The sequence below is a fragment of the Portunus trituberculatus genome, chromosome 48, assembly GCF_017591435.1.
Source record: "Portunus trituberculatus isolate SZX2019 chromosome 48, ASM1759143v1, whole genome shotgun sequence".
NCBI lineage: Eukaryota > Metazoa > Arthropoda > Malacostraca > Decapoda > Portunidae > Portunus > Portunus trituberculatus.
Genome location: NC_059302.1, coordinates 403,425 through 419,677, shown reverse-complemented (window position 1 = coordinate 419,677; position 16,253 = coordinate 403,425). Strand labels below are relative to the sequence as shown.

General features: G+C 42.8%; 1 protein-coding gene across 1 annotated transcript in view; it reads left to right on the top strand.

Moving 5' to 3' along the window:
• The first annotated feature begins 10,877 nt into the window (after positions 1–10,877).
• LOC123498770 (basic salivary proline-rich protein 1-like) overlaps positions 10,878–16,253 on the top strand; it is a 13,368-nt gene continuing 7,992 nt past the window's right edge. The window contains exons 1-2 of the mRNA XM_045246188.1: positions 10,878–12,314; positions 14,344–14,424. Coding sequence (XP_045102123.1) covers positions 10,878–12,314; positions 14,344–14,424 — 1,518 coding nt within the window. The remainder of the gene's footprint in view (positions 12,315–14,343; positions 14,425–16,253) is intronic.

Genomic DNA, 16,253 nt, shown 5'->3' with positions numbered 1-16,253 from the left:
AAAGAATAAAAAGAAACAGGAAAAAAAAAATCTAGTTGAAAAAAGGAAAGAGAATGTGAAATGAAGATAATGAAGACGAAGAGGACGAATTAAATTTACACAATACAAGAAAAATTGGAAACTCAGAGATCCTGGTATATAACCTTCTGACATTTCGAGGCATTTATAATTACTTGGCTTCCATTTTTCCTATTCCAAATGTACGATGCTATGTTGCGCAATGAAATACTGGATGAACCAATCTGCCGACCTTTTAGTCAAAGCTTCCCAGTTGGAATTCCTTAATTGCTGCTCTGAAAATGATGCAGAAATAAATACTAAATAGATATGTAAATAGATGGAGAAAGTGACACGCAGAAATAAGAACACATGAGGGAGAGATAAAAAGAAATAATAAATAAACACATTGATAAATAGATATAAATAGATAGATAAACGTAGACAGATAGATAGATAGATAGGTAAAATTATATAGAAAGATAGAGAGGCAGACAGACATGACAAACAGAGACAGACAAACAGACAGATAGATAGATAGATAGATAGAGACAGATAGATAGGCAGACAAACAGAAAGACAGACAGATAGATAGAGAGATAGATACATAGATACATAGATAAATAGCTAGCTAGCTAGGTAGCTAGCTAGATAGATAGATAGATAGATAGATAGATAGACAGACAGACATATAGATAGATAGATACATAGATAGATAGACATATAGATGGCTAAACATACATGTATATAGATTAGTGTAAAGACCAAGTACTACATAAACATAAAGATTAAATAGATATATCAGTTAAAACCAATAATGACACGTATAGATTTACACAGAAGTGGAGAGAAATGCGAATCCACTTTGGTAAAAAAAACACGCAAAGAAATCCTATATTAGCTTTTCCCAGCAGAGTCCCTTTAGAGCAGCTGTTTGAATGAATACGAACTCATGGTTAGGACTGGACATCAAGACAAGGAACACCAATAATGTAATGGTAATAAACATAGAAATATAAGTGAAATAAAAAAAGGAGAAAGTGTAAGAGATGAAGGAGAAACTCGAAGACCAAGCCTCTCTCTCTCTCTCTCTCTCTCTCTCTCTCTCTCTCTCTCTCTGAATGACATGGCGAAGGGTAAACACATGTGCGTCAAAAGGTCAACGATAAAGGGAAGTGAAATAGTTGTACTTGTAATAATTATAATAACAATAATAATGATAACAATAACAACAACAATAATAATAATAATAGTAATAGTAATAATAATAATAATAATAATAATAATAATAATAATAATAATAGTAATAATAATAATAATAATAATAATAATAATAATAATAATAATAATAATAATAATAATAATAATAATAATAGCAACAACAACAACAACCATACTGATAGTTAAAATGCGTCATTAAATACAACAGAGGTAAATAATTAATTGCAAATGTGAAGAGCATAAATGTGTGTGTGTGTGTGTGTGTGTGTGTGTGTGTGTGTGTGTGTGTGTGTAAGGCCACTTGCCTCTCGGAATGCGAATAATTGCATACATAACCATTCACACACACACACACACACACACACACACACACACACACACACACATTTCTAATTACACAGCACAAACAACGACTAAACGAACGTTTTTCACTTTCCTGCGAGCGAACAAAGAATGTATATATATACAAACTGGCTGAATAATTGCCTTTTTTTCTTTCCCTCATTCAGCACCAAATGGAACTTCCAATACTTAGGCCACATACTCCAAATGAAGGTTAAAATAATATCTATTAATTAATTTGTCTGTACAGGTCCAGCTGAGCGTCAAATATTTCGTTTTTATTTCGGGTACAATGGCAACAATATATAAAAGTTGGCCATTTATTCAATAAGTTCCTATACTACTCATTATTTTACTTCTGTTTTATGTTTCTGTATTCTGAGAATAGTTAATAACCATGTAGTGTGTGTGTGTGTGTGTGTGTGTGTGTGTGTGTGTGTGTGTGTGTGTGTGTGTGTGTGTGTACGTTTGAGTTTTTCCGAATATATTGTTTCACTTTCACATGTTAACTTACTCTATTTTTTCTTTCTATCCGTGTACTGATCTTATAAACGTGACCGTTGCGAGATTTGTCCCGCAGTCTTTATCCATCATGTTTAGTGTTCTCCTCCAATCTTAATCCCTGTGAGCTTATGACAATCACCTTAAAAACCTGACAAGTGGCAATAGTAAACAAAGAGATCAAGGGACCCGTGATAAAGGAGAGACACAAACACATCAGATATCAACACGAACCACTGAATCGTGTTCTAAGACATACAGTAACACACCTATGGAAAACCACACGTGTACACCTACAACAAAACACCGACACACAGTTCCCCTCACTTCTACAACACCTCCCCTCTGGCTCTCGTTCTTTCTTTCATCCCCCTCCTACACTCTCCCCTCTCCTCTCCTCAACCCGCCGCCCACAGAGGGTGTCGAGAGGGCCACTATAATTAGCTATCGGAGAGACGGGCGCCCTCCCAACACTGATGTCATGGTGGGGGAATGAGGGGGGAAGTATGGGTTGGAAAGAGGGGGAAGACAGAGGACTGCTAGGTAAAGAGGGGAATGAGTAGAGGGAAGAGGGGAATGAGAAGGGGGAAAAGTGTGGGAGGTGAAGGTAGTGAGAGAGAAAAGAAGGGCACGGTGATAGGGGGAGGCGGTGGTGGGATGGGGGGTTTGAGGTGGGTGGCGAGGGGGGTGGAGAGGTGGGTGGCAAAGGAGGGGGTATAGTGGAGTAGTCTTGACGGGGCATCGCTTCTCACTGTAGCGGTTGTGCCTCTGTCAGGAGCACCGCCCCTCACTCCACACGACTGTGCTCTACAGCCCCATCAAGGTGAGCACCTCCCTCTACCACCACCTCCGCCGCAGCCACCGCCACTGACCACCCCTGAAGGACGAGTGGACTTAATCTTTCCCCGCGGAGGTCGAGGACTTGGACTTAATAGCTTGACTTTACATGGGGCAAGACTTCCGTATTGGTGGTGGCACAGAGGGACATACAAGGCCCAGGCGTGCTTTGCCTTTGTTCTAATGGTGAAGCTTCTGCCAGTGTCGTAATGCATGAAGTGTTGATGGCGCTGTCTCATTATTTATTATTACCGTCCCTCTTTTGTTATACAACCGTCTTGTGCGAACAGAACGATTTACTTCTCCTGTCATCCTCCTCCCTCTCCCCTCCCTTTCTCGCGTCTGTGAACTAGTGCGGTACAGGTGACACTCTTGTTTTGCTAAGTCAACACTGTCGTAACTCATCGCTGGGCGCCTCGTTGGCTCCTGTATGGCTCTGACACCGCGATACTTACGTCCTTCTTTCACTGCCTGACACGCCGCCACGCTGTGCAAAACGTCATTCTTGAGAGAGAGAGAGAGAGAGAGAGAGAGAGAGAGAGAGAGAGAGAGAGAGAGAGAGAGAGAGAGAGAATCAAACTATTAACACGATGCATAGGTGACAGTCCTTACTTTGTCAAGCTAGTCAATGCTGCATGTCATCCATTATTCCAGTTATTGCTTAGAGATATGATGAAATAAAGATACTCTCCGTGAACATGTAATACTAAACACACTGACCCACAAAAAACGAGCAATACATTATACTTATGAATTCAGTCACAGGGTAAATAGAAACAAATCGACCGACTGACCTTACTCAAACACTAACGATTAACATATTCATTACCAAAATTAAAGTAGGACCTTCACTTCTTCAGATTAATGCTCTTGAAAGTTACAGTAAATAAAAAAAAAATTAAAATAGATGAACCAATAATTGAATGAAGGAATAGATGAGCTAATAAATCAATAAACTGATGAATCAATAGAAAAACAGATTCATTTCTGGCAGCTTCGTTTATTAAGAGCTGGGTGTTCTCCACATAATAATAATAATAATAGAAGTGTTGGCGCCCCATCTAAGTGCTTGCAGCGAAGCCCAGATGTGTCAGGCAGTCTGTCTGGGCGATGGATGGACGTGATTGATCGACTGCGTGGTGGTGTGTGTGTGTGTGTGTGTGTGTGTGTGTGTGTGTGTGTGTGTGTGTGTGTGTGTGTGTGTGTGTGTGTGTGTGTGTGTGTTCGGTAACTCTTTGCCTACTTCTCCGTTTGCCTGGTTATTTATGCATCTATTCATCTTTCTGCCTGCCTGTCTCTCTATCTCTCTCTGCCATCTGCCTGTTTTCAAGTAGGAATGATTAAAGGTCAGACCACGTAAAGGTATAAAAAAGGTCAATCACTTTTCCTCGTTCCCCAATGATTCCAGAGCCTATGAGCCTATTAGCAAGTGTGGCTGCATCACGAAATAAAATATTGACACCAATCGCATCAAACAATTTCCCCACAAACTGTCAGCATAACTAAATTCACCAATATAGAAATAAAAAAGTGACATTCGTGTATATATATATATATATATATATATATATATATATATATATATATATATATATATATATATATATATATATATATATCATATTGCTATTTCTTTTTTCAACTCTCCATCCGTCACGTCCATTCAATTTAATCCCGAAAATTCATGAATGAGGATGCACGTTTGCAGTACATGATTTCCACAGAAACTGGGGATGGAGAGAAAAATATAAATAGAAAAATATAAATGTGTGAAACTCGATAAATACCAGAGCGACATTCCTCCCTTGCACGGATTCCTGACATTTCTCTTCATGTTTCCCTTCGCACACTTCCACTGTGGGCGGCGCTCCATTACCGAGGACCACTCATATGCTCGTGACGATGAGAGCACGGCAGGGACATGATGCTTCCTTACTTCACGCCAGTGTTAAATAATAGACCAATAACAACAACAACGATGACAGAAAATAATAATAATAAAGAAAATGAGAGCAACTGTCTCTACGCTTCTTAGTTTTATAAATAAGCCAAATAGAAAACGGACATTTTTTTCTTCTTATCTCTGAAGGAGGACTGAAATATAGCCAAATAATTAATAGCCTGGCACTGTTTATGACTTGTGTGTGACCAGTTCACTTATATTTGCCCGTTTCGTCTCTGAGTCGACTTAGGAGCGTGACTCACTGACAGGCACAATATAAAAAGAGGAATAAAAAGTCAACACGAGGACAAGAATAGCATCTCTCGAGACGATTCGGGAACACATGGTGGGAGTGAAGGACGAAGAAGAGGAGGAGGAGGAGGAGGAAGAAGACATGATGCACAATAGCCTTTTCTAACCACTCCACTTGCCCTTTCCCCTCCCAGTGTCTCTTCCCGCTCCATTATAAAACGGATACACCAACACACGCACACGCGCGCGAAAACAACAACAGCTGGCCGCCAAAAATACCGACCTAGTGCCAAAATCTGTATGTGGGTGCCCAAGAAGCCAGCGGCAGATGTGAGGCTCAACAAAGTGCCACAGAGGGCCATGTAAGGATCATCAACAGCGGGTGGTGCCAGTGTCAATAGTGTGACTCTCTGCCGGTGTCATAAGGTATCAGCGGGTGCCACTTGGACCAGGTGGCACTTACAGCTATTAAGGGCGCCAACTATGCCTCCTGGGAACTGAGACACACTTATATTAGTAGCTTATCTGGGAAGGGTCAGTGGGTCGGGGAGCTGGGCAGATTACAGTGAGGGGGCCAGATGTGCTTTCGGCGATGACTTCACCTGCTTATTACTCGTATTGTGCAACGCGAGGAAGGGAAGGAGGAGAGAGGGAGAGTTAGACTGGGAAAGGAGTGTTATGATAGCTCTGCCTTGATGTTATGATGGTGACAGTGACGATGATGATGATTGTGTTAGTACTGTCATTGTTGTTGATATTGTTGTTGTTTGTATTGCTGTAGTAGTAGTAGTAGTAGTAGTAGTAGTAGTAGTAGTAGTAGTAGTAGTAGTAGTAGTAGTAGTAGTAGTAGTAGTAGTAGTAGTAGTAGTAGTAGTAATAGTTGTTGTAGTAGTAGTAGCAGCAGCAGTAGTAGGAGTAACAGTAGTGGTGGTGATGGTGGAGGTGGCAGTAAGGCAATGTGGCACGATGTGTTTTAAAAGGTCGCCTGATAAAAATGTGTGAGTGGGTTGGCAACACAAACGAATTAGACAGAAGCAAGACTCCCGAGAAAGTAGTACCTAATTAAATCATTCTCTTAAACAACATTAATATAATTTATTTTGAATCCCGCATCGATCGCCTCATCTCCAATAGTTGTAATTTCACAATGGCTGATTTTTTTTTTTTTATATATATAACTTACTGTTCTTTTGTACCGATAGCATGCGTTCTCTCTCTCTCTCTCTCTCTCTCTCTCTCTCTCTCTCTCTCTCTCTCTCTCTCTCTCTCTCTCTCTCTCTCTCTCTCTCTCAGCATTGTATTTATAGTTTAGATGTTGATAAACGTTGAGGCTTTTATGTCCACACGAGTCATCCTAAGGCACAGTTGTTGCGTTTGTTTTGCTTATTTTCTTAATTCTTTTTATGCAAGAGTTAATCTGGAGACCTACCAACAAAATATGCAGAGTTGGTGGAAAATCTTTGTGATTATAAAACTTTACCAAAAAAGAAAAATAAAGAGTTAAGAGTTCAAAATAGCAAACTGCACTTCGGGCGGGTTGCATGGAAATAAAAGTATATAGCACACAGAAAAATGGAAAAAAGAAAAAAGAAATGGCAATAAAAAAAAAAAAAAAATGGTGAGGGATGAGATGTATTGCAAAACTGCAGTATTTTTGTCACGAATAAAAATACAAGGAAGAAAACGAAACCTGACAAACAACTACCAAAAATATCAAAAGAACACTCTGAACCACTGAATCGTATAGGAAAACGAGAGACATGAAGGAATTTAAGACTGTGTTGGTTGTCGCAGTAATTGTAGTAGTAGTAGTAGTAGTAGTAGTAGTAGTAGTAGTAGTAGTAGTAGTAGTAGTAGTTGTTGTTGTTGTTGTTGTGAAGTAGTAGTAGTAGTACTAGGAGGAGGAGGAGGAGGAGGAGGAGGAGGAGGAGGAGGAGGAGGAGGAGGAGGAGGAGGAGGAGGAGGAGGAGGAATGATTGACTGATTAATTGGTTTCAGTTATGGCCCCGCAACATCATACATGGTCATAGCTGAAGAAGAAAGAGATGCATGTAGTAGTAGTAGTAGTAGTAGTAGTAGTAGTAGTAGTAGTAGTAGTAGTAGTAGTAGTAGTAGTAGTAGCAGTAATTGTTGTTGTTGTTGTTGTTGTTGTCGTAGTTGAAGTTGTTGTTGGTGTTCTTGGTGTAAAAGCCGTCACTGTTAACACACTTGCACCTTCACCACTCACGCTATAAAGAAAACAGGAATGACTCGTTAGATGCCACTCACCTTAGTAACAAACTCCGCGCCATACTCACCCATCCACCCACCCACCCACCCACCCACCCGTCCCATCGTATCTCGTCTCGCCTCCCTATCCCACCCATAACTCACCACTTCCTCCCCCTTCCACCCGAATCCCTCCCATCCCATCCCCCTTTACTACAACTCTCACCATCTCTTACGTTTTCTCCAGCGGTCTTGTGTCTCGTGGTCGCTCTAAATATAACCACTACATTCTGGTGAAAACTATCTCGTGGTTTACTAAGGCCCATATTCTGAAACGCTTTGCTCTCTCACCATCACTGCTTTCCAAAGTCCGCGGTTAAAGATACTGGTGTTTTAAGGGTATTTCTGTGGTTCTAGTGATAGATTGGTAAGATTTCTAGTTTACTAAAAGGAGAAACTGTCTCGAAAACCAGGCTAATTGTTTCTGCGGCCTTTCAAAATTGTTGTAGTTAGAGGGGTAGGTGTTAAGGGCGTTATTAGAAAAGTGGTGCTGAGAGAATGGTGGTAAAAAGTCAAGTAAGGAACAAATACACTCATACATATTTTTTTTCCATTGTGTTTAGTGCTCTTTCTCAATGTTAAATGTTCTCATCTGGTGAAATATATGTAATAATCGGGTTTTGTAGAGACTGTCACACGATCAGGACGAAATAGAGGAAAAAAAAAAAACACTAAACGGAGCAAGTCAGTAAACCAAGACTTAATCAGAACATAAGTATCGTTTCCATAACAGGCATAAGCAATCCTTTCGCCGTGAACACTAGACTAATTCTTCATCGGAATCTACAATAAAAAAAATGTTTAAAAGGATATATTTTCTGATTTATATCCCGTACAGGAAAATAGGTATGAACAATCCTTTCACCGTGAGCACTGGACTAATTCTTCATCGGTATCTACAATAAAAAAAACGTTTAAAAGGATATATTTTCTAATCTATATCCCATACAGGTTTTGTTCAGAGATGGCCGGAGAACAAAAGATGTCTCTGATTTGCAATTAAGGAGCGATATGGCAATTACATAGCAGTGAAAGATGTGACTCGTACTTTTGCAACGTACTGATGTTATGTATAGATTTGAAACTTGATAACGACAACAAAATAACAAAAAAAAAAACCTCTCTTTTCCTCTTGTCGAATTTCCCCTTTCTTCTTCCACAAAAAAATAAAATAAATAAATAAAACGACCAAAGACCACAAGAAAAGGAAAGACAAGAAAAAACTAGACGGTGTCGGAAACCCCAGGAATCCTCTTAGACTTCGCCTCCATATTCCAGTAACAAAAATGGACGAGACAAAAGAAAAGCGTGTTAATCCTTTATGAGAATGTGCGTGTGTTTGTTTACTTGTAGGGATGTTGAGGGCGTGTGAAGTGAGATGGTGGGTCTTGCTGCAGATAGCGGAGAGAGAGAGGTTTGGGCTGGGTGGGTGGGTAGGTGGGTTGGTGGGTCGGCGTAAAATATAGCAGAGTGAGTGGCCTTGCAGTGGGTGGGTGGAGGCGCTACAATATTGCTGCTTCTGCTGGCGCTCCCATCATGTCCTTGTTCTTCCTGCTTCCTGTCCCCTTTTCCCTGTCTCATTCTCTCTCTCTCTCTCTCTCTCTCTCTCTCTCTCTCTCTCTCTCTCTCTCTCTCTCTCTGACTAATATAGATATGAAAGATTATGCTCTTTGTGTATGAATTAGTAATGCAAATGAATGACTAACAGTTCAAAGAATAAATTAGCTTTCATGAGTCACACACACACACACACACACACACACACACACACACACACACACACACACACACACACACACACACACACACACACACACACACACACACACACACACACACACACTAGACATAGCAAGACACCCCCAGGAATGTTCCAAAAGTGAACACATGACATCATCACCACTCATCCCCTTCTTCTTCACTTCTCTCCCCCTCCCTTCCCTTCCCTTCCACCCTTAGTAACTCTCTTCTCTCCCCCCATCCCTTCCCCTCCCTTCCCTTCTCTTACTCACTCCTTTATCTCACCCACTTTCGTACCTTTCATGCTACACTCCCTCTTACACCTGCGCCTCATGACTAACAAGGTCCCCAGCCACCTGTTCTTTACTTGTTTGACTCAATACTCTCACTGAACTTTTACTTGGTGTGATTCTCTTCCGTTGCGGTTTCGTCTCGCCTTTCCTCTTTACTGATCTTTTTTTTTTTTCTTCTTTATTGATTTATTTTCGTCTTTTATTCAAGTGTGTGTTAAAACGTCGACTTAATTAATGTACAGTACCTGGCACTAAATGTTTAGAAATATTATGTTATTCAGATGTATAAAATGTCAAAGAAAAGATGAAAACAATGTGAATATCTTCCCATATAACTATTCCATTCGACCTTTTTGCATTCTACAGTTTCCTCTTCTTGTATGTGTGTGTGAATTTTCCCTTTTCCTTTTCTTTCATGCGAATATTCCACATTTGCCGATTACCCACTTTCCCTTCATTTCCTTCCCCTGACATTTATTACTCTTCCGATATGTACATCTCTCTCTCTCTCTCTCTCTCTCTCTCTCTCTCTCTCTCTCTTACACAAACACAAAACAGCAGCAGCAGCAGCAGCAGCAGCAGCGTCATAACGTTTAACTAATGTCATCGTCTCATAATCCGTAAGTCAACAAGTCTTCCATCACAACTTTCTCTAACACGTGCTCTTCTTCGCCGCAGGTCGCCCCGTGGAGTGGCCGCCCCGCCCAAAGATCGGTGAAGAGGTCAGTGCAGGGAGACGAGAGGCCTCCCGCAGTCTTACGTAACACCACCAGCTAACTATTGCAGGTGACAGCTTATGCTTACCGCACACCCCGCCGCGCCGCACCGCCATTCCGCCTCACAATGTATTCAGGAGTTAACTGAGCCTAATTGTTTTTAATGCAAATGGAAACAGGTGTGATGGACACTCCATTGTTATTCCCCCACTGAAAATACAACAACAAAACACAGTAGATTTTTTTGGTAGTCACGGAAACGTTTTTCAAAGGTATCGAATAATTTTCCGGGCTGAATGACAACTTGGAATTTTGTGAAGATCTTTACACAAAATTAAATGTCAACGTAACATACATTTAATAAATTCACTACATGAATCCATTTCACTCCGTGTAATTTATGAAATTACGCAGCCAATTTAGTTCTTTGAGATGTCTTATACCTCTTGAAGAGTCACTGATACAGTCTCCCTGACACACAAAGTACAGTGTGAAGCGGTGCAGCACGGCTGGGATGTAACGAAGCCCAGCTTGGCCTAATACTGGGGTAAAACTTGACCTGCTTTGACCAGCGGCTTACTGGCTCAGCATCCTTTAGTCCCGAGCACAAAAGTGTGAGAATCAATATTAATACCAACATGTATATATATAGTAGTATAGGGACTTAGTAACTGTGGTACAAGAAATGCAATCCAAAATAAACTACTAACAATGCTTGGCGTGGGCGATGTGAATAGGAAATCAGCGAAGCATTTTCCAACAGGCAAAATGGCGCAACAGCAACAACAACACTTCCAACAACAGATGACCACGCAGCAGCAGACTCACCAACAGCAGCAGCACCAGCAGGTAGCCTCCTCCACCAGGACGGTCAAACAGAGTTACCAAGTGCAACAGCGTTATGAGACCCATGTTTCCGGTTCTCACCAAACAGAGGCGCTGCAGTACCAACAACCTCAGCAGCAAACGCAGCAGTACCAGATGACTCAGGAAACGTCCACCATCTCGCAACACGCGCCGGTCGTCAGCAGACAGTTCCAGGGCGCAGGACAGCCGATGGCAAAGCCCACGTCTTTCGGATCAGCCAACGCTCACCCCTCCCCGCCCTTCCAAGGCTCCCCACAGTTCCCTAAAAATGCTACACCAACTCCCTTCGCTTCATCCTTCTCCAAACCTGCCGCTCAGCCTCCCTTCGCTACACAAAACGCTACTCCTGCTCCTTACACTCCCCACGGCGCTGGCCAACCCCAGTACGCCCCACAGAACATGACCCAGCCCCAAAACACGCCCCAACAAGCCCCTCGCCAGCAGTTTGCCCCAAGGCCACAATTTGCTCCACAGACTGCACCTCAACCACAACCTCAACAACAACCACAATTTGCTCCCCAAAAGATCCAGCAGCCACGATTCCCTCCCCAACAGGCACCTCAACAAGCACCTAAGCCCCAATTCGCTCCCCAACCTCCCCAACAGGCTCCCCAACAGGCTCCCCAACCTCCCCAACAGGCTCCCCAACCTCCCCGACAGGCTCCCCAACCTCCCCAACAGACTTCCCAGCCTCCCCAGCCATCCCAGCAGGCTCCCCAACCTCCCAAGAAAGTAGTTCCACCACCACAACAGCCATCCAGGCCCCAGTACACTCCCCAGAACGCCCCCTGGGTCAACCAACAGCCTCTCAAGCAGGTAACCCGAGTCCAGTTTGCTCCCCAAAAAGCCCCCGAGCCACACTTCACACAACAAAACGGTGCTCCCCAACAACCATCCCAGCAACAGGCTCCTCCCCAGCAACCCCCAGCACAGGTCCCTCCCCAACAGGCCCCGCAACCCCAGACCGCTCCCCAGAAAGCCCCACAGCCACAGCCTACCCAACAGGCCCAGCAACCCCAGCCCGCTCCCCAGAAAGCCCCACAGCCACAGGCCCCACCACAGCCCCCAAAAGCAACCCAGCAAGTGGCACCGTCTCAAAAAGCCCCGCAGCAGACGCCTCAGCCTAAGCCTGCCGTTAATAAGGGCGGCAAAAAGATTAAGAAAGGTCAAAAGCCCAAAACTGGCGCTGCCCAATATAAGGTTCTGCCTCAACTGGCCGGCCAGCAGGGACCTCCGGGTGCTGCACCAACCGATGCTCTTACGAACGGTGATATCCACGACCCTCCCCCAGGGTATACTAATGCCTACTCTGCTGTCCATGGAGAGTGGCCTCCGAAGGTAAAGAGATGGGCCACGCCAGGCCCTTCCTAACGCCGACCTTAACAATGCCCATGCCCACTACTCATGCCACGCTCCTTCCTTCCCTCTCTCCCCCACACCTTCCCTAAGCCACGCCCGAGCAAAGCACGCCAAGCACGCAGAAGTTCGCATGGCATGACTCACCCATGATGCATCGATGCACGCCGAGTAGCAGCAACAGCTGGGCCACTAAACGCTCGCACTGGTTCTGACAGCCTCACTGCCGCAACTCTAGCCTAGTCTTAGTCCGGCACTGGTCCGGTCCGTGCGGTGCAAGTGATAGACAGCATAGTAATAGACTAGGAAATGCACGATAATATAGTATATAGATGTTAAGTTAATTTAGACCTAACTTAATGCCCATTTTTTGCACGTGTCACCAGGACAAACACACACAACACACACACACACACACACACACACACACACACACACACACACACACACACACACACACACCTTGTTGTCCCGGTGTGTGGTGTGTGCCTGGTCTCAGGCCTATCCGAAGATCGGAAATAATGAGCTCTGAGCTCGTTCCGTAGAGTAACGTCTGGCTGTCTCGTTAGAGACTGCAGCAGATCAAACAGTGAAACACACACACACATACACACACACACACACACACACACACACACACACACACACACACACACACACACACACACACACACACACACACACACACACACACACACACACACACACACACACACACACACACACACACACGCACACATATACTGAAGCCCGGCTCACACGTGTACTACCAACGCACGTCATGTGTGTCATTACTCGATACAACATGAAAGACACTGAATATGACGGAATATTTAATGACATATACAAGCATACTCATCTAAGCACGCACGCACGCCTCAACGAATCCACCCATCAACACACACACACACACACACACACACACACACACACACACACACACACACACACACACACACACACACACACACACATTTCCTGGTGCAGGCGTGTACACTAGACTATATTTGGGGTCACGATGTCTTGCCAGTGAAAATGTTGGCAAGAGAAATGTAACCAATATGACTAACTAACCTAAATACAGCCATCATCAGCCATGAAACCATTTTAGGGAGGATGTGCAATGTCTTCAACTCCGGAGCAAAGTGAGCCAAAGATATAATGATATGGACACAACATAATCATTTATCTATCCATCTATCTATCTGCCTACCTGAACACACACACACACACACACACACACACACACACACACACACACACACTTCATCCAACATGAAACGGTTGGGGAAATCATTGCCAATTCAAGCATGATGTGCGGCGAAGGACATGAGTGATTCCTCGTCCTAGCCACGGGGCGGTGCACTGTGCAGCAACACTTATTCAGATTGACAGAACAGACTGCTGAGGACAAAGTCTTGACACACTGAGTCATCCACGACACTGACGCTCCACGAGTACATACAAGCACGATTTTTCAGAGAACAATTTTGGAGTGTTGGCTCCCATTTAAATATAAGCGGCAGGGCAGGTTCACCATCCTAGCCTCGCCGACCTAATAATAATAATAATAATAATAATAATAATAATAATAATAATAATAATAATAATAATAGTAAATAAATAGATGAATAAATAAATAATAATAATAATAAATAGATATAGCAATGAATAAAATACTCAGTAGACTTAGACTAATTTGCATAAGCTGCTAGCTTGCAATTTTTCTTATCATAATCAACACTATAAAACTGCATCATAAATAGACTGTGTGCAACAATTCACTGTAAATACAAAACCAAAACAATATAGTAGATATGAATATGTATGTATGTATGTATGTGCGAGTGCATATGAACCACCATGCATGGGCAGACATACGTAGTACATACAACTCTCTGACACCAAGAATACATATAAAAACCATGGCAAAGGTGCATATTGGCATAAGAGTAACAAGACGCAGCATGATATTCAAGATTCTCACTGATGTACACCTCTCTGTCCACAGGCCGAAAATGGAAGGAACCTTACCACTACCTACCCCTCGGGCGTCAAATATAGGGACGGCGTGGATGGAACGCAAGCCATGGTAAGGCAAACACGACGGGAGGAAGGGCGCTGAGGGGAGAAGGAAGGACTAATGAAAGGGACGGGAGGAAGGGAAGGAGTAGAGTAAAGAAAATGGAAGAAAGGAAAGAGACAGGCTAGGAAAAGGAACGGGAGGAAGAAAAGAAGAGGAAAGAAATGGAAGGAGGGAAAGAGACAGGAGCAAAATGAATGGGAGGTAGGAAAAGAGTGGAGGAAAAAAGTGGAAGGAGGGAAAGAGGCAGGAAAAGGGACGGGAGGAAAGAAAGAGGCAGAATAAAGGAATGGAGGGAAGGAAAATGACAGGAGGAATAGGAACGGAAAGAGGAAAGGAGAAGAGGAGAGAGAGATGGAAGGAAAGAAAAAAAAACAGGAGGAAAAGGAACTGGGGAAAGGAAAGGAGTAAGGGAAAGAGATGGAAGGAAGGAAAGAGACAGGAGGAGAAAGGACAGGAGGAAGGGGTGTGGAGGAGGAGAGGAACGGGATGAAGAGGGATTCAGTGTACAGTCCTAGTTTGAAAGCAAGTAACCTTCATTCACTTTCGTTGTGTTCTGTTCATTTCCCCCACGATCCAAATCTCGTTTGATCCACTCACAAGCTTGAAAAAAACTAAATTCTAACAACTTATCGACTGTTAACACGAGAGGGACAAACGATCATTCTTAATCCTGTCTGTCAACTGTGTGAGAATCTGCCTTCGTGTGTGTGTGTGTGTGTGTGTGTGTGTGTGTGTGTGTGTGTGTGTGTGTGTGTGTGTGTGTGTGTGTGTGTGTGTGTGTGTGTGTGTGTGTGTGAATCTCTCTCGCTAACTATCTATCCATCCATCAGTTTCCATCTATCTATCTATCATCTATCTATTACCAGTTACTCTGTTCATTACTCCTCTCTCTTCTTTCCACCTTCATCCCTTTATTTATATTTATTTCATCCTTTACTCAAATTTTCCCAGCCCTCATTCGATTAATCTGATTTGTTTCGTGAATTTTGTCCGAATGTATTTCCTATAACAGTAAAGAAGGGATGGAATGAAGACTGGCTGAAGGATAACAATGAGCGGCTCATAAATGGGGTTATAAAGCGCCGAGGAGGAGGAGAAAAAGAGGAAGAAGAAAGATGATAACGATAAAGACTACGATGATGATGATGATAAAAGAAAATTGACAGAAAAGGAATAAAAACAAACTGGGAAAAAAGTAAAAACGAGCAATAAAGAATAAGAAAATTCAAAGATAAAACAGAGAAAGGTCCCACTGGCTGTGACAGGAAGTAGGGACGAAGGAAACGGTCCCTGTACCCCGAGGAGCTACCTGACGGAGAGAAAGGAAGTAATTACTGGGTGAGGGTGAGGTGTGAGAAGCAGTAGGGCGGTAACGTGGAAGGACATGGTGACGAGTAGAGTGTGGGAGTGGAAGAGGTAAATAAATAGAAAACGTAAAAGTGAAGGAATAATAATAATGTATAAACGAAATACACATGAAAGATAAAAACCCAAACATTTTTCTTTATATGTTTGTGTTTTGTTGTTTTATTTGTATGTAGCGGATTTGTATTGAAGTGCCGTGGGACGGGAGGAGCAATCGCAATGGCGCGCCACAATCACACGGAGTTGATGTGAAAGAAAACGGATAAAATAAAATGTCTCAACTGCGCAATAATAAATTCAAAACAAAACACAAATTGTTCGAACTCATGATTATTTCACTTTCTTTCTCTCTTTTTTCCTTTCTGAAAAGCTGCGCAAAGGACAATTTTAATTACTATTTTGCATTGTTACTTTTGTCTTTGCTGCGATTTCTATTTCAGTTTTCAGAAGAAAGTTTTTCCTCACCGCTT